This window comes from Melanerpes formicivorus, unplaced genomic scaffold (genome assembly GCF_026170545.1).
Source record: "Melanerpes formicivorus ecotype bairdi unplaced genomic scaffold, bMelFor1.0.p_v2 SCAF_39, whole genome shotgun sequence".
In the NCBI taxonomy this organism is placed as follows: Eukaryota; Metazoa; Chordata; class Aves; order Piciformes; family Picidae; genus Melanerpes; species Melanerpes formicivorus.
In genome coordinates, this window is record NW_027142391.1 from 3,368,631 (window position 1) to 3,386,386 (window position 17,756).

At 55.7% G+C, this 17,756-nt stretch overlaps 1 protein-coding gene across 4 annotated transcripts in view; it reads right to left on the reverse strand.

Annotated features, from left to right (window-relative positions):
* Positions 1-17,756, reverse strand: part of AGRN (agrin) — a 181,948-nt gene that overhangs the window by 71,700 nt on the left and 92,492 nt on the right. For all 4 annotated transcript variants that reach the window (XM_068158301.1, XM_068158299.1, XM_068158303.1 and 1 more), the window contains one exon: positions 396-611. In XM_068158301.1, coding sequence (XP_068014402.1) covers positions 396-611 — 216 coding nt within the window. The remainder of the gene's footprint in view (positions 1-395; positions 612-17,756) is intronic.

A 17,756-nucleotide genomic window follows, 5' to 3' on the forward strand; every position in this document is an offset into this window, starting at 1 on the left:
CTAGGGGAAGCCCTCCCAGGGGAACCCTTCCCAGCTCTCCATAGAAGCCTTCCCAGCTTTCCAGGGGAACCCTTTCCAGGGGAACCCTTCCCAGCTTTCCATGGAACCCTTCCCAGCTTTCCAGGGGAAGCCTTCCCAGCTCTCCATGGAGCCCTTCCCAGCTTTCTAGAGGAAGCCCTCCCAGGGGAACCCTTCCCAGCTCTCCATAGAGCCCTTCCCAGCTCTCCATGGAGCCCTTCCCAGCTCTCCATGGAGCCCTTCCCAGCTTTCCAGGGGAACCCTTCCCAGCTCTCCATGGAACCCTTCCCAGCCTTCCCTGGAGCCCATCCCACCTTTCCCTGGCCACCTCCCCTCGAGGGGAGCAGAGGGCCGAGCCCGCTGCCCTCGCAACTCACCGCAGGGTCCCTTGCTGATGACCTTGATGCGCCTCTGCTGGTTGCACTGGGCCTTCTCCAGCTCGCACTCGTTGCTGTAGGTGGAGTAGTCGGAGCCGCAGACGGGAGCCACCACCACGGGGCAGGCTGTCTTCTTGCAGACGCAGGAGGCCTGGGAGGGGTCCGCGGAGCTCCTCTCGCACACCGCCCCGAAGCCGCAGAGCATCCCCCGGCAGGCTGCGGGCACAGAGGCAGAGGTCAGCCCGGGCTGCTCCCCGCGGCTGCACGGCAGCGCCCAGCCCCGCCCACCCACCCAGCCCCGCCTACACAGCCCCGCCTACACAGCCCCACCGACCCACACGGCCCCACCCCCACACACAGCCCCACCCACCCACACAGCCCCACACACACACACAGCCCCCCACACACACACAGCCCCACCCCCACACACAGCCCCACCCACACACACAGAGCCCCACCCACACAGCCCCACCCACACACACAGCCCCCCACACACACAGAGCCCCACACACACAGCCCCACCCCCACACACAGCCCCACCCACCCACACAGCCCCACACACACACACAGCCCCCCCCCCCACACAGAGCCCCACCCACACAGCCCCACCCACACACACAGCCCCACCCTGGGGAAGGGGCTGCAGCCCAGCCAGGAGTGCTGGGGCAGTGCCAGCGGCAGGGGGAGGGTCGAGGCGCCGCGAGGTCACAGTCTCACAGTATCACTAAGGTTGGAAAAGACCTCGAGGATCATCGAGTCCAAGCTGTCACCACAGACCTCATGACCAGACCATGGCTCCAAGTGCCACATCCAATCCCCTCTGGAACACCTCCAGGGATGGTGACTCCACCACCTCCCTGGGCAGCACATCCCAATGACGAATGACTCGCTCGGTGAAGAACTTTCTCCTCACCTCGAGTCTAAACCTCCCCTGGCACAGCTTGAGACTGTGTCCCCTTGTTCTGGTGCTGGGTGCCTGGGAGAAGAGACCAACCCCTTCCTGGCTACAACCTCCCTGTAGGGAGTTGGAGAGAGCAAGAAGGTCTCCCCTGAGCCTCCTCTTCTCCAGGCTAAGCAACCCCAGCTCCCTCAGCCTCTCCTCCCAGGGCTGTGCTCAAGGCCTCTCCCCAGCCTTGTTGCCCTGCTCTGGACACCTTCAAGTCTCTCAATGTCCTTCTTAAACTGAGGGGCCCAGAACTGGACACAGGACTCCAGGTGTGGCCTAACCAAGGCATTGCTGCACTCAGAGCTTACGGGAGATCAAAGACACAAGGACAAAGAAAGCACGAAGAGAACATCAAGCCAAGACAAAGGGATGGCTTGAAGACGAAGATGGAGGCAATCCAGAGGAGGCCACAAAAGTGAGCTGAGGTGGAAGACCTCTGCTATGAGGTGGCAGGGTATGGGTCAGACCCAAAGGAGCATCACCAGACAGCACTGGCACTGCCCAGGGCAGCTCTGCTCCCAGGGAGATGTCTCCAACACCACTGCAGAGACAGAGGAGCATCACCAGACAGCACTGGCACTGCCCTGGGCAGCTCTGCTCCCAGGGAGATGTCTCCAACACCACTGCAGAGACAGAGGAGCATCACCAGACAGCACTGGCACTGCCCAGGGCAGCTCTGCTCCAGCCTCTGTGAGTCCCTCACAACACAGGAGCAAGAGAAAGGGAAATCAAGGGCTGGAGAAGCAGCCCTCCTTGGCTGTCCCAGAGTGGGAGAGGTTGCTCCATGAGCACACTCTGCTTTGTTCAGTGCTGCTCCTGCAGAGCTGCTGGGCCACGTGGCTGGGGCCTCTCTGAAGAGGAGGCACTAATCTCCTTATCTCAGCCACTCATCAGAGCAGCCAGCACCCACCAGCTCAGCCTCTGAATTCCTAATGTGCTGGGGGATGGCAGCCTGCACTTGGAGGCAAGGAGAGGAAAAGCCTCTCCAGACTCAGCAGTCATGAGGCAGTGACAGCAAAGAGAGCACAGGATGGGCTGGGTTGGGAGGGACCTTCAAGCTCAGCCAGTTCCAACCCCCCTGCCATGGGCAGGGACACCTCCCACCAGCCCAGCTTGCTCAGAGCCTCATCCAGCCTGGGCTTGATCCCACTTGATCCCAGCACCAATCCTGCACTCACCACACCTCCCTCAACTCAAGCTCAACCACTTGATCCCAGCACCAATCCTGCACTCACCACACCTCACTCAACTCAAGCTCAACCATTTAATTGATTCATAGAATGCTTTGGGTTGGAAGGGACCTTGAAGACCATCCAGTTCCAAGCCCCCTGCCATGGGCAGGGACACCTCCCACCAGCACAGCTTGCTCAGAGCCTCACCCAGCCTGGCCTTGATCCCAGCGCCAATCCTGCACTCACCACCCCTCCCTCAACTCAAGCTCAACTCAAGCACTCATAGAATGGGTCGGCTTGGAAGGGACCTTGAAGCTCAGCCAGCTCCAGAGGGACACCTCCCCCTAGCTCAAGCTTGCTCAGGTTGCCCAGGATAGAAGCACAAGATGGGTTAACCAACCTGGTTAGGGAACCTATCTGGAAGGGACCTTTAAGATCATCCAGTTCCAAGCCCCTGCCATGGGCAGGGACACCTGTCACCAGCCCAGCTTGCTCAAGGCCTCACCCAGCCTGGCCCTGAACACCTCTCCAGGGAGGGGACATCCCCAGCCTCCCTGGGCAGCCTGTGCCAGGCTCTCCCCATCAGCAGCCAGGTTCCCCTGCCCTGCACACCGACCAGGGCACCAGCAGCAAGGCCACACAGGGGGCACCCCTGGGCACCCCTTCCCTACCCTGTGGGCTCCTCTACAGATGGAGGCATGGAGAGTGACCTAGATAATGAGAGAGAGAGAGAGAGGGAGAGCAGAGAAGGAGGAAGGGAATGCTCCCCAGCAGCTCATTTACACTTCAATTCCCAGGCGGTTGCCTTTTTTTGCCTGCCTGGAGATTTCTTCCCTCCGTGGAGCTCTCTGTGCACAGCAACAATGCAGCAGGCAGAGACTAATAGCATCAAACAATAATAAAATAAAGAAAGAAAGAAAGAAGAGGAAGAAATAAAGGCTCTCTCTCTCTCTTTCTCTCTCTCTCTCCTGCCCAATATCTCAAAGCAATTCATCACTTTTATGACGCACTCCAGGTCGCCTCTGCTGCTCTTCCTCTCTCTTCCTCTCTCTCTCTCTCTCTCTTCTTTCCCTCTCTCCTTTTTATTTCTGCATCATAAACAAAAAATCATCAGAGGATGGTTGGAGTTGGAAGGGACCTTAAAGGTCATCTAGTTCCATCCCCCTCCCCTCCCCCCTCCACCTCTGCTATGGGCAGGGACACCTCACACTAGGGCAGGCTGCTGGACCTCATCCAACCCAGCCCTGAACGCCTCCAGGATCACAGTGTCCAGGTGGGTTTGGGATCTCTCCACAGATGGAGAGTCTACCATTAGTAAATCTGCAGGTGACAGCAAGCTGGGGGCAGGAGTTGGTCTGTTAGAGGGCAGGAGAGCTCTGCAGAGGCACCTTGCCAGGCTGGGCAGAGGCCAGCAGGATGGCATTCAATAAGTCACAGAATCACTAAGGTTGGAAGAGACCTCAAAGATGATCAAGTCCAACCTGGCACCACAGACCTCATGACCAGTCCAAGTGCTGGGTGCTGCACCTTGGCCACAACAACCCCAGGCAGTGCTGCAGGCTGGGCACAGAGGGACACACAATCAATAAGGGTGGGAAAGACCTCAGAGAGCATCAAGTCCAAGCTGGCACCCAACACCTCCTGACAGCTAAACCATGGCTCCAAGTGCCACATCCAAGCCCCTCTGGAACCCCTCCAGGGATAGGGACTCCACCACCTCCCTGGGCAGCACATCCCAATGGCCAACAACTCTCTCTGGGAAGAACTTTCTCCTCGCCTCCAGCCTAAACCTCCCCTGGCACAGCTTGAGAATGTGTCCTCTTGTTCTGGTGCTGCTTGCCTGGGAGAAGAGCCCAACCCCCAGCTGGCTCCAACCTCCCTTCAGGCAACTGGAGAGAGCAAGAAGGTCTCCCCTGAGCCTCCTCTTCTCCAGGCTAAGCAACCCCAGCTCCCTCAGCCTCTCCTCCCAGGGCTGTGCTCCAGACCCCTCCCCAGCTTTGTTGCCCTTCTCTGGACACCTTCAAGTCTCTCAATGTCCTTCTTAGACTGAGGAGCCCAGAACTGGACACAGGACTCCAGGTGTGGCCTGAGCAGTGCTGAGCACAGGGCAGGATGAGCTCCCTGCTCCTGCTGGCCACGCTGTTCCTGCTGATCAGGGAGCCAAAAGGCTGATGTGTGAGCAGGAGAGGTGACACCAAGGATGTTTGTTTAGCTCCTGGTCCCACATCAACCCAATGTTGGAGAAGAGCTTTTTGTTTACACCTCCTGGGTTTGACAGACACCTTCCCACTCCCTGCCAACGAGCCCCAGCCTCAGGAGAGAAAGTTTGCACAGCCTGGTGTGCTTCAGAGCTCAGCCCAACCCCAGGGCCAAGGCCCAGCTTGCCCTGTGGTTGCCCAGGCAGGATGGAGAGGGGAGGGTAGGACAGGTTGCAACCCACCCACCCCACACCCCAGCCTCAAGTCCTCCCTCTGGCTGAGGATCCAGCCTCACTGAGCTCCCAGGAGCAGACAAAGAGGGAAAGCAACCAAATGCTTCACACCAGCACCAAACTGTCACAAGCAAATTGGTTGTTTTAAGTTCTCCTTCACTTCCAATCCTTGCTGCTGCCAGTGGGGCAGAGGAGGCCATTTGCTGGCAGCAAAATGGGCTTGGAAACCAAACCTCTCCCATCCCCTGCTGGGCTGCAGCTGGGTGATGCAAGCTGAGGGCACCAAGGAGGAGGAGACAAAATGGCTTTAATTTCCCTGCCAGAGCCAGGAGATGAAACAGGTTGATTGTGCCTGCTCAGATGACTCAACCCAAGAAGCTCCACAAAAGGCTGAAATTCAGAGGGAGCTTCCTTCTTCCCCAACATCTCTATCATTTGGTTCTCTCTCTCTCCCTCTGCCTCTAATTTTACCTGGGAGGATGCAAGCAGCACAACCACCACTGATGCAGGAAGGATTGAAGTTGGGGAATGAGAAGCAAAACCAAGAAAGAGAGGCTGAGGGATCAGTTCCAGGGTGCCTGGCACTGACCAAGCCTTCCCATCCCATTCCCTGGGCAGAGTCCCTGCAGACAGAAGAGCTTTGCTGGCTCTGGGCAGTGAGTGAGGCACTGAGAGGGTTTCAGGCAGCAGATAAAAGCTCAGAGATATGCAAAGGCCTCTTGAATTTGATTCCCAGCAGTGCTGGTGAAGATAGCACAGAATGTCAGGGGTTGGAAGGGACCTCTGGAGATCATCCAGACCACCCTCCCTGCTCCAGCAGGGCACCCACAGCAGCTTGCCCAGCAGCACAATGGCCAGGGGGGGTTGGAAGCTCTGAAGAGAAGGAGACTCCACAACCTCTCTGGGCAGCCTGCTCCAGGGCTCCAGCAGCCTCCCAGCAAAGAAGTCTCCCCTGAAGTTCAGATGGAACCTCCTGGGTTCCACTTTGTGTCCTGTCCCTGGGCACCACTGAGAAGAGTCTGCCCCCAGCCTCTTGCCCCTCACCCTTTAGCTCATGCTGAGCATTGATCAGATCCCCTCTGGGGCTGCTCTTCTCCAGGCTAGGCAGCCCCAGGACTCTTAAGCCTTTCCTCCTCACAGAGATGCTCCAAGCCCCTCAGCAGCTTTGTAGCCCTCCCTCTATTCACTCCACCACTGCAGCTGGAGGCTTCTGAGCCACCTGTGATGGCCAAGGTGGAGCTTGCAGGGCAGTGGTGGAGCCTACAAGACAGTGGTGGAGCAGAGCCTGCAGGGCAGTGCTGGAGCAGAGCCTGCAGGGTGGCGGAGGGGCAGAGCCTGCAGGGTGGCGGAGGGGCAGAGCCTGCAAGGCAGTGCTGGAGCAGAGCCTGCAGGAGCAGAGCCTGCAGGGCAGTGCTGGAGCAGAGCCTGCAGGGCAGCAGTGGAGCAGAGCCTGCAGGAGCAGAGCCTGCAGGGCAGTGCTGGAGCAGAGCCTGCAGGGCAGCAGTGGAGCAGAGCCTGCAGGAGCAGAGCCTGCAGGGCAGTGCTGGGGCAGAGCCTGCAGGGCAGTGCTGGAGCAGAGCCTGCAAGGCAGCAGTGGGGCAGAGCCTGCAAGGCAGCAGTGGGGCAGAGCCTTCAGGGCAGTGCTGGGGCAGAGCCTGCAGGGCAGAGGTGGAGCAGAGCCTGCGGAGCAGAGCCTGCAGGGCAGAGGTGGAGCAGAGCCTGCAGGGCAGTGGTGGAGCAGAGCCTGCAGGGCAGCAGTAGAACCTGCAAGGCAGTGCTGGAGCCTGCAAGTTGTGGTGCATCAGAGTCTGCATGAGCTTGCCACAGACAGATCCCTTGCTTGTGATGCTGGAGTCTGCAGAGGAGCCTGCTGTGCCTGTTCCCTGCTCACAGAGGGGACCTGGGACGTCCCAGTGCTTGAACACAGTCCCCAAAGCACATGGCCAGGCCCCTGCAGCAAGGTCGGGGAGCAGCCTGGCTGTGAGGCAAAGCCCAGCTCTGGTTCAATCATCCTGGAGCTGCAGAGAGGAGGCACAGCAAGGCTCTTGGCAAACAATGAGAGCAGCACTTGTCTGGAGCAGGAAAAAAGCTGCAGCGAGGAGCTGACCTTTCCCAAACCTCCTGAGCCACTGAAGATGAGGGAGAGAAACAGCCCAAGTGTGAGGCATCTATACAAGCCTGGAGCAAGCCCTGCAGAACAAAAGAGGTGTGTGGGGGGGAGCTGGGGAGCTGAGCTTATTGTGACCATGCTGAATACCAGCCAAGCCTCTCCAGGTCTCTTAGCAGCACTGGAGCACGACCAGGACAATAAATATCAATAACAACAACGATAATAGCGAAGGAGAGCACCTCCTGCAGAGGAAGGGAAGAGCAAAAGGTGTTGCAACAAATAATTCATGGTCCCCCCACCCCCAGCCAGAGCCAGCAGGACTCCAGGGGTGGACACAGGACTCCAGCAGCCTCAGGCTGAGCCTGCCAAAGCCATGAAGGGCTTTTGGAAGTGATCAAGACCTGCCTGGGTTCAGAGCCTCGGCTCTCAGCTCTGATGACTCTCTGCTCCAAAGCTCTGCCCTGCCTCCTGCAGTGACCACCTGGCTCAGGGTAAAGAGCTCAAAGGGATGCTAACGAGAGGCTCTCATCTCCTGCCTAATTAGGGAAGGTGAGAGACACACCAAAGAGCCTCGACTGATGGCATGGCTGCATCAGTGAGCTGAGAGGGAAGGGGAAAGGAAAGAGATGACAGCAGAGGGAAAAGAGAGAGGGCTGGAGCCCCTCTGCTGTGAGGCCAGGCTGAGAGACTTGGGGTTGTTCAGCCTGGGGGAGAGAAGGCTCCAGGGAGACCCTGGCCCAGGCTGCCCAGAGAGGTGGGAGATGCCCCAGCCCTGGGAGCACTCCAGGTCAGGTCATTTGTGGCTCTGAGCAACCTGCTCTAGCTGGGGCTGTCCCTGCTGGCTGCAGGGGAGGTTGGAATGGGTGAGCATTAAAGATCCCTTCTCATCCAACCCAGTCTGGGCTTCCATGACAAGCTGAGAGGAGCCCCTGGAGGCCTGTTTGAGCTGGCAGCCGAAACTGTGATGGGAAACTGAGAGCCAGGCTTTGCAGAGCATTTCTTACTGCAGTCTGGGCCCAGACCTGGTGGCACCATCAAACCCAAGCTGCTCCTGCAGAGAGAAGACCCAGTCCCCATTGCAGCAGGTGTAGTGACACCAGCTCAGGAGCAAACCTCCCACCCCAGCCACAGCACTTCCTCAGGCAGCCCCTAATTAGCAGCAAGGAGGGAGCAGGATGCTTCATTACCAGGAAAGCCTCTGCCAAGGTTCAGCTCAGCATTTCCCTGAGCAGGCTGTGTGGGCACAGGTGGCAGGGACTGCAGGAGTAGCTGCCAGGGCAGATGGCACCAGCTCCACCTCCTCCCATCCAACAGTGCCTGCAGATGCCCCAAGAACTGCTGGAAAGACAGCTGAGGGTGGGGACAGCTCTGCTGTGGCCAGGGCCACCACGAGAATGGCCATGAGCCACAGGCTGCTCAGCTCTGCAGACAGGGATGGGGTTGGTTGGGTGGTGTGAGGCTGCAGGAGGCTCAGGAGAAGGCTGCTGCTGAAGGAAAAGCTCCTCCTGGGCTGGGCCCAAGAGGCTGAGCAAGAGGAAGATAAAGACCACAGATAAAGCTAAAGAAAGATAAAGAGCACAGATAAAGAATGAGAGAATTGTCAGGGCTGGAAGGGAGCTCAAGGCTCAGCCAGCTCCAATCCCCCCTGCCATGGGCAGGGACACCTCACACCACAGCAGGTTGCTCACAGCCACCTCCAGCCTGGCTGCAAACACCTCCAGGGATGAGGCTGCCTGGGCACACTGCAGGCTCATGTTCTGCCTACCATCGACCAGGAGAAGGGAGGAGAAGGGAGGAGAAGGGAGGAGAAGGGAGGAGAAGGGAGGAGAAGGGAGGAGAAGGGAGGAGAAGGGAGGAGAAGGGAGGAGAAGGGAGGAGAAGGGAGGAGAAGGGAGGAGAAGGGAGGAGAAGGGAGGAGAAGGGAGGAGAAGGGAGGAGAAGGGAGGAGAAGGGAGGAGAAGGGAGGAGAAGGGAGGAGAAGGGAGGAGAAGGGAGGAGAAGGGAGGAGAAGGGAGGAGAAGGGAGGAGGAGAAGAGAGCAGGTTGGAAAAGACCTTTGAGATCATCCAGTCCAGCCTATCACCCAACACCATCTAATCAACTCAACCATGGCACCAAGTGCCTCATCCAGGCTCTTCCTAAACACCTCCAGGGATGGGGACTCCACCACCTCCCTGGGCAGCACATCCCAAGGGCCAATCTCTCCTTCTGGGAAGAACTTCTTCCTCACACCCAGCCTAAGGCAAACTGCAGGGAGACAACAACCAGCAGCAGGCAGGGAGGGTGGAGAGCAGCTTCAGCTTCCCCTTTTAGCTTCCAGCTCTGCCCCTTGGTTCTCTCACTGACCAGGAAAGAGATGCAAACAATAATAACAATAATGATCCCCAAGCTCCCAGTGCCAGCAGGGAAGGAGCTCAAACAGAAGTGGCAGGGATTAGCACAACAAGCTGGCGACAATCAAGTGCTTGGAGATCTTGAGGTGAAGAGCTGCAGCTAATAAGCCCCCAAGCAGGCAGAGGAAAATGTTTCTCCAGCTTAATAACAATAATCAGAGCGGTAGTGGCAAAATTGCTCTCTTGCAGCCCAGCAGAAAAGGGGGAACCCCCCCCCCCAAAGGAAAAAAAAGCGCCTTAAAAAAATGAGATCTAAAATAAAATGTGAAGTAAAATATGAAATATGAAATGTGAATATAAAATATACATCTAACATATGAAATATAAATCTAACATATAAAATCTAACATATAAAATATAAAATCTAACATATAAAATATAAAATCTAACATAGAAAATAGAAAATAGAAAATAGAAAATATATATAAAATGTAAAGTGAAATACAAAATATATAATAAAATATAACTATAAAACTAAATCTCAAATATAAAAGGAAAGAGAGAAATGAAACAAATGACATGAAAAATCAAATAAAAATGAAAAAGAAAATAAAAAAGAAACTTAAAAAAACGAAATGAAGCAAAAATAAAATAAAAAATAAAATAAAAAATAAAATAAAAATTAAAAATAAAATAAAAATGAAATTAAAATAAAAAATAAAATAAAAAATAAAATACAAAATAAAATAAAAATTAAAAATAAAATAAAAATGAAATAAAAATAAAAAATAAAATAAAAAATAAAATAAAAATTAAAATAAAATTAAAAATAAAATAAAAAAATACAAAATAAAATAAAATAAAAATAAAAAATAAAATGAAAAATAAAATAAGCATAAAAAATAAAAATAAAATGAAATAAAAATAAAAAATAAAATTAAAATTAAAAAATAAAAGAAAAATAAAAGAAAAAATAAAACAAAAATGACGTAAAAATAAATAAAAATAAAATTAAAAATTAACTAAAAGGTAATAAAAATCAATCAATCAATCAAATGTAGACAAAAAAATGAAACAAAAATGAAAAAATGGTTAAACAAAAAAAATAAAATTAAAAAGAAATAAAAATAAAATAAAAAATAAAATAAAAATAAACCAACAATGACATAAAAAATAAATAAAAATAAAAGTAAAAATGAAATAAAAGTTAATAAAAATAAATACATCAAATGTGGACAAAAAAATTAAACAAAAAATGAAAAAAATGGTTAAAGAAAAATAAAAAATTCAACAAAGATAAAATAAAACAAATGAAATAAAACAAAATAATAAAGAACAAAGAATAAAATAAAGTAAAATAATGAGAGAGGGGAGAGGGAGAGAGGGAGAGGGGAAGAGGGAGAGAGGGAGAGAGGAAAGAGGGAGAGAGGGAAGAGGGAGAGAGGGAAGAGGGAGAGAGGGAAGAGGGAGAGAGGGAGAGAGGGAGAGAGGGAGAGAGGGAGAGAGGGAGAGAGGGAGAGAGGGAGAGAGGGAGAGAGGGAGAGAGGGAGAGAGGGAGAGAGGGAGAGAGGGAGAGAGGGAGAGAGGGAGAGAGGGAAGAGGGAGAGAGGGAGAGAGGGAGAGAGGGAGAGAGGGAAGAGGGAGAGAGGGAAGAGGGAGAGAGGGAAGAGGGAGAGAGGGAAGAGGGAGAGAGGGAAGAGGGAGAGAAGGAGAGAGGAAAGAGGGAGAGAGGGAAGAGGGAGAGAGGGAAGAGGGAGAGAGGGAAGAGGGAGAGAGGGAAGAGGGAGAGAGGGAAGAGGGAGAGAGGGAAGAGGGAGAGAGGGAAGAGGGAGAGAGGGAAGAGGGAGAGAAGGAGAGAGGAAAGAGGGAGAGAGGAAAGAGGGGAGAGAGGGAGAGAGGGAGAGAGGGAGAGAGGGAGAGAGGGAGAGAGGGAGAGAGGGAGAGAGGGAGAGAGGGAGAGAGGGAGAGAGGGAGAGAGGGAGAGAGGGAGAGAGGGAGAGAGGGAGAGAGGGAGAGAGGGAAGAGGAAAAGGAATGCTCCTGGAGCAGCTTTTGCTGAGGGCTTCTTGCACCCTGCCAGCTCCTCTGCAGGGCTTGCCTGCCTCTGAGCCCAGCAGCCCCTGCCCCTGAAGCTGGGCCACCAAGAGGCCACCAGACAGGGGCTCTGCTGGGCACAGGGTTCCTCCCTCCCAGGGCTGAAGCTTTCATCACAAGAGGAATTTTGCCGAGGAGGAGGATGATCCAGAGCACCCCCCAGAGTGAGAGGGATGTGGGGGGAGGCCATTCCTGGCGGCTCCCCAGTCCCAGCCAGGCTGCCTGCTGAAGGCAGAAGGGGTTTGCCAGCCTGGCCCTGCTCCAGCTGCCAGGGGAGTCCATCCCTGCTCCAAACAGGCAGAGGAAAACAATCAGAGGAGCACAGCCAGCAGCTTGATTGCGGCTGGTAGGGGGGAGATGGGGGTGGGATGTACCTGATTCATGGCTCACAGCATCTCCAGTGACAGGAATGGGCCAGGAACTGGGGGGGGGAGGGAGAAAGGCTAACGATGCACAACAGCCACACTCCAGACAGACACAGCCAGGGAGCCCTGCAGCAGGGACCACAGGCAGGAGAAAAGAAAGCCAGGAAGGGACTTTGATGGAATCATGAGAATCAACCAGGCTGGAAAAGACCTCAGGGATCATCAAGTCCAACCTGCTACCTAACACCTCCTGGCAACTAAACCGTGGCTCCAAGCCCTCTTTACGAGGGCTTGTGGTGACAGGACAAGGGGGGATGGACTGAAGCTTGAGGAGGGCAGATTGAGGCTGGAGATGAGGAAGAAATTCTTTCCAGGGAGGGTAGGGAGGCACTGGAACAGGTTGCCCAGGGAGGCTGTGGCTGCCTCCTCCCTGGAGGTGTTCAAGATCAGGTTGGATGAAGCCTTGAGCAAGCTGGGCTGGTGGGAGGTGTCCCTGCCCATGGCAGGGGGGTTGGAACTGGCTGAGCCTTGAGGTCCCTTCCAACCCTGGCAATGATTCTCTGATTCTCTGAAAGAATTTCTTCTTGATCTGCACTCTGAGGATGAAGATCTAAAGAGGAAGATGTAACCATGGTGACTTCACTGTGGGACCCCCTGGGCCAGCCAAGGGGGTGAAGAGAAGAATTGCTCAGGGTCCTGGGGCAGCAGCTCAGGTCACTGAGGTGGGAGGTTGAAGCCATCCAATGAATCAATCAAAGCAAGCCCAGCCCAGGGTGCTGAGCTTGAGCCTCCTGGAGGAGCAGCAAGGCCCTAGCACCAGCACAGCCTCCACGAGCCTGTCCTGCTGCCGTCCAGCTGCTGTGGCAGGCTTCGAGGGCAGAGGGGGAGGCAGAGCCCCGGGGAGGCAGAGCCCCGGGGAGGGAGCCGGGCGTGCGGCTGGGCGGCAGCGCCCGGCATGAATTGTGCATGAGGCGAGCCGCCCGTTGCCATGGCGATGGGGAGGCTGCTGCTCCAGCCCAGGCTCGCCTCTGCGCGCTCACTCCCCTCCCCAAGCCCACCCTCCCTGCCATCAATATTCATTGCATCAGCCAGGGCGTGCTCGGGGAGGGAGAAGGAGCTGCCTGCTGCCCTGCTCCGAGCGCCACGGCGGAGCCAGGCGGCCCCCAGCAGCAGGAAGGAACCATCCCAGGATCCAGGGTGGGACAGACCTCAGAGATCACAGAACCATAGAAGCAACCAGGGTGGGACAGACCTCAGAGACCACAGAATCATAGAATCAACCAGGGTGGGAAAGACCTCAGAGATCATCAAGTCCAAGCTGTCAGCCAACACCTCCTGACAACTAAACCATGGCTCCAAGTGCCACATCCAATCCCCTCTTGAACACCTCCAGGGATGGGGACTCCACCACCTCCCTGGGCAGCACATCCCAATGGCCAATCTCTCTCCCTGGGAAGAACTTTCTCCTCCCCTCCAGCCTAAACTTCCCCTGGCACAGCTTGAGACTGTGACATCCACAACCTCCCTGGGCAACCTGTGCCAGTGTCTCCCCACCCTCACTGTAGAGAATCCCTTCCTAACACCCAGCCTCATCATGTGCTACACCCAGGAGCTGGAGACAGAGAGAGGGGAGTGAGCAAGGTGGAGGTGGTGCTGGGGGTGGGCAGGGCAGGGTGGGGCAGGGGGGAGTTGGAAGCAGCTTGTGTTCTTGGGTCTGAAACATCAAAGCCACTCTTGCACATCAAACACCACCTCAGAAGACAAAAGTAATCTGCCAGCAGCCCCCTGCCAGAGCAGCTCTGGGCAGGCTCTGCCAGCTCCCAGGCACTGGGAGAAGTCACAGCACAGCACCACAGCCTGGTAGGGGTTGGAAGGGACCTCTAGAGGACATCCAGTCCAACCCCCCTGCCAGGGCAGGGCCACCTAGAGAAGGTCCCCCAGGGACACAGCCAGGCAGGTTTGAAGGTCCTCAAGGCAGGGGCACCTAGAGAAGGTCCCCAGGGACACAGCCAGGCAGGTTTGAATGTCCCCAAGGCAGCAGCACCTAGAGAAGGTCCCCAGGGACACAGCCAGGCAGGTTTGAATGTCCCCAAGGCAGGGGCACCTAGAGAAGTTCCCCCAGGGACACAGCCAGGCAGGTTTGAATGTCTCCAAGGCAGGGGCACCTGGAGAAGGTCCCCAGGGACACAGCCAGGCAGGTTTGAATGTCCCCAAGGCAGGGGCACCTAGAGAAGGTCCCCAGGGACACAGCCAGGCAGGTTTGAATGTCCCCAAGGCAGGGGCACCTAGAGAAGGTCCCCAGGGACACAGCCAGGCAGGTTTGAATGTCTCCGGAGTCTCTACCAGAGGAGTTTGGAAGCAGGTTTGGAACCAAGGGCTGTGAGCAAGCCGCCAGCCTCCCCAGCAGGCTGCCACTGCCCTCCCAGCTCATCCCAGGACACCCAGAGCCCCCCAGCACCACACAGAACCAGCAGCCCAGAGCAGGGTCCTGCCCTGAGGAGAAGCAGAAGGTCCAGGAGGGTGGAGGCAGGGAGGGGGGGGATGGATGGCAGCCCAGCCCCAGCCCGGGTGGAGGCAGGGGGGGACGGATGGCAGCCCGGCCACAGCCCACGCCAGGGAGGGAGGCGAAGGCAAAGCATAAAAACCTCCCTGGATTGTTTCATCCTGCTCCCACCTGCAGAGACCAGGCTCTGCAGACCTGGGTGTTTACAAATCAGGGAGATGAGAGAGCAGAGCAGGGCAAGGAGAGGGCTGCTGCATGCCAGGAGGGAGAGTCAGCTCCTCAGCAGCCACGGCAGGGCCAAAGCCAGCACTCAGCTGCACGAAGCCCAGCAGGCTGCCCTTGGACAACCTTCCCCAGGTCCCAGGCTGGCACTTTGCAAGGTCTTCTCCTGCTCTTTAGAAGGAGCTTGCTCTTTGGAGGGGCTGGGGGCAGGATGAGAATGGATGGAAGCTTGAAGAGGGCAGATTAAGACTGGAGATCAGGAAGGAATTCTTTGCAGTGAGGGTAGGGAGACACTGGGACAGGTTGGATGTCCCCTCCCTGGAGATGTTCAGGGCCAGGTTGAATGAGGGCTTCAGCAAGCTGGGCTGGTGGGAGGTGTCCCTGCCCATGGCAAGGGGCTTGGAACTGGATGAGCTTTAAGGTCCCTTCAGCCCCAGAGGGTCTCAGCCAGCATCATGCCTCCTGTGGCTCCCTTGGCTCTCCCACTGCACTTCACATCACAGAATCACCAAGGCTGGGAGAGACCTCAGAGATCATCAAGTCCAACCTGCCCCCAGAGACCTCCTGACTAAACCCTGGCACCAAGTGCCACCTCCAATCCCCTCTTGAACACCTCCAGGGACATGAAGCATTGAACATGACAACTGCATCCCCTCAGCCTCCTTTCCTCCAGAGAGCTGCAGGGAATAAAACAGAACAGAACAGAATAGACCAGACCAGACCAGGTTGGAAGAGGCCTTCAAGATCATCAAGTCCAACCTATCACCCAACACCATCTGATCAACTCAACCATGGCTCCCAGTGCCACATCCAATCCCCTCTTGAACACCTCGAGGGCTGGGGACTCCACCACCTCCCTGGGCAGCACATCCCAAGGGCCAATCTCTCTCTCTGGGAAGAACTTTCTCCTCACCTCCAGCATAAACCTCCCCTGGCACAGCTTGAGAATGTGTCCTCTTGTTCTGGTGCTGCTTGCCTGGGAGAAGAGCCCAACCCCCACCTGGCTCCAACCTCCCTGCAGGGAGCTGGAGAGAGCAAGAAGGTCTCCCCTGAGCCTCCTCTTCTCCAGGCTAAGCAACCCCAGCTCCCTCAGCCTCTCCTCCCAGGGCTGTGCCCCAGACCCCTCCCCAGCTCTGTTGCCCTTCTCTGGACACCTTCCAGCAGCTCAACCTCTTTCCTAACCTGAGGAGCCCAGAGCTGGACACAGGACTCCAGGTGTGGCCTGAGCAGTGCTGAGCACAGGGGTAGGAGCTGGCAGGGATGCAGCAGGTACCAGACACCAACTTCAGCATGGCCTGGCCAGGGGGAAGAGAAGACCAAACAAACTAAATGCTGCTCCTTGGTCACATTGCCCTGAGACTAAAAGCCACTTCTGGGAGAGGGGAGGTTGAGCTGTTGGGGGTGGGGCGGGGGGGGGGGGAGCAAGGCAAGATTGGCATCTGCAGCCAAGGACCTGCTGCAGGGAGGGGGGGGAAAGGAACACCTCTGCCTGGGGCCCCCAGCTCCTCCCTCCCCTTCCAACACTTCAGCCACATAACATGAAAGTGCATAAATTGATCCCCAAGAGAAAGCTCAAACCCTCCCTGCAAATGGAGAAGAAAATGCTCTCCAGAGATCAAAAGTGGTGTCTAATAACAGCTGCTACCTTATCTGCAGCTCAGGGTTTGAAGAGCTATGTTTAGCACCTCTCCCCTCTCCAGAGCAACCCTGGAGCTGTCTGAGCATGCTGGGCTGAAGCAGCCTTTGCTGTGCTGCTCAGGGGGCAAATCCCAGGCAGGGAAACAGCCTGCCTCCCACTGCAGCAAGGGGCAACAAAGCCAGGCTGGGGGGAGGGGGGGGTTAGAGCCTGGGGGTGAAGCTCCACAAGCAGCCCCCAGTTCTGCCTCCTCAGGTGATGCCTCACTGGCCCAGGTGCAAATGGAGGGGAAGGGGAGAGAGAGAGGGGAAGGGGAGAGAGAGAGGGGAAGGGGAGAGAGAGAGGGGAAGGGGAGAGAGAGAGGGGAAGGGGAGAGAGAGAGGGGAAGGGGAGAGAGAGAGGGGAAGGGGGAGAGAGAGAGGGGAAGGGGAGAGAGAGAGGGGAAGGGGAGAGAGAGAGGGGAAGGGGAGAGAGAGAGGGGAAGGGGAGAGAGAGAGGGGAAGGGGAGAGAGAGAGGGGAAGGGGAGAGAGAGAGGGGAAGGGGAGAGAGAGAGGGGAAGGGGAGAGAGAGAGGGGAAGGGGAGAGAGAGAGGGGAAGGGGAGAGAGAGAGGGGAAGGGGGAGAGAGAGAGGGGAAGGGGAGAGAGAGAGGGGAAGGGGAGAGAGAGAGGGGAAGGGAAGGGAGAGGGGAAGGGGAGGGAGAGGGGAAGGGGAGGGAGAGGGGAAGGGGAGGGAGAGGGGAAGGGGAGAGAGAGGAATAGAATAGAATAGAATAGAATAGAATAGAATAGAATAGAATAGAATAGAATAGAATAGAATAGAATAGAATAGAATAGAATAGAATTAACCAGGTTGGAAGAGACCTTTGAGATCACCAAGTCCAACCTCTCACCCAGCACCATCTGATCAACTAAACCATGGCTCCAAGGGCCTCATCCAGGCTCTTCCTAAACACCTCCAGGGATGGGGACTCCACCACCTCCCTGGGCAGCACATCCCCATGGCCAAGCTCTCTTCCTGAGAAGAACTTCTTCCTAAGATCCAGCCTAAACCTCCCCTGGCACAGAAACAGGAGCAAGAAAAGAAAGGGGAGACTCACAGAATGGGATGGGTTGGAGAGGACCTTAAAGTCTAGCTCCAAGCCCCCTGCCATGGGCAGGGACACCTCCCACCAGCACAGGTTGCTCAAGGTCTTATCCAATCTGCCCTTGAACACCTCCTGGGAGGGAGCATCCACAGCCTCCCTGGGCAACGTGTGTCTCACCACCCTCACTGCATCACCCACAAGGATGAGCAGAGGGCTGGAGCTGCTCTGCTATGAGGACAGACTGAGAGAGTTGGGGATGTTCAGTCTGGAGAGGAGAAGGCACTGAGGAGACCTTCTTGTGGCTTTCCAGGATCTGAAGGGGGCTACAAGAAAGCTGGGGAGGGACTTTTGAGGGTGTCAGGGAGGGATAGGACTGGGGGGGGGAATGGAGCAAAACCAGAAATGGGGAGATGCAGATTGGATGTGAGGAAAAAGTTGTTCCCCAGGAGGGTGGTGAGAGCCTGG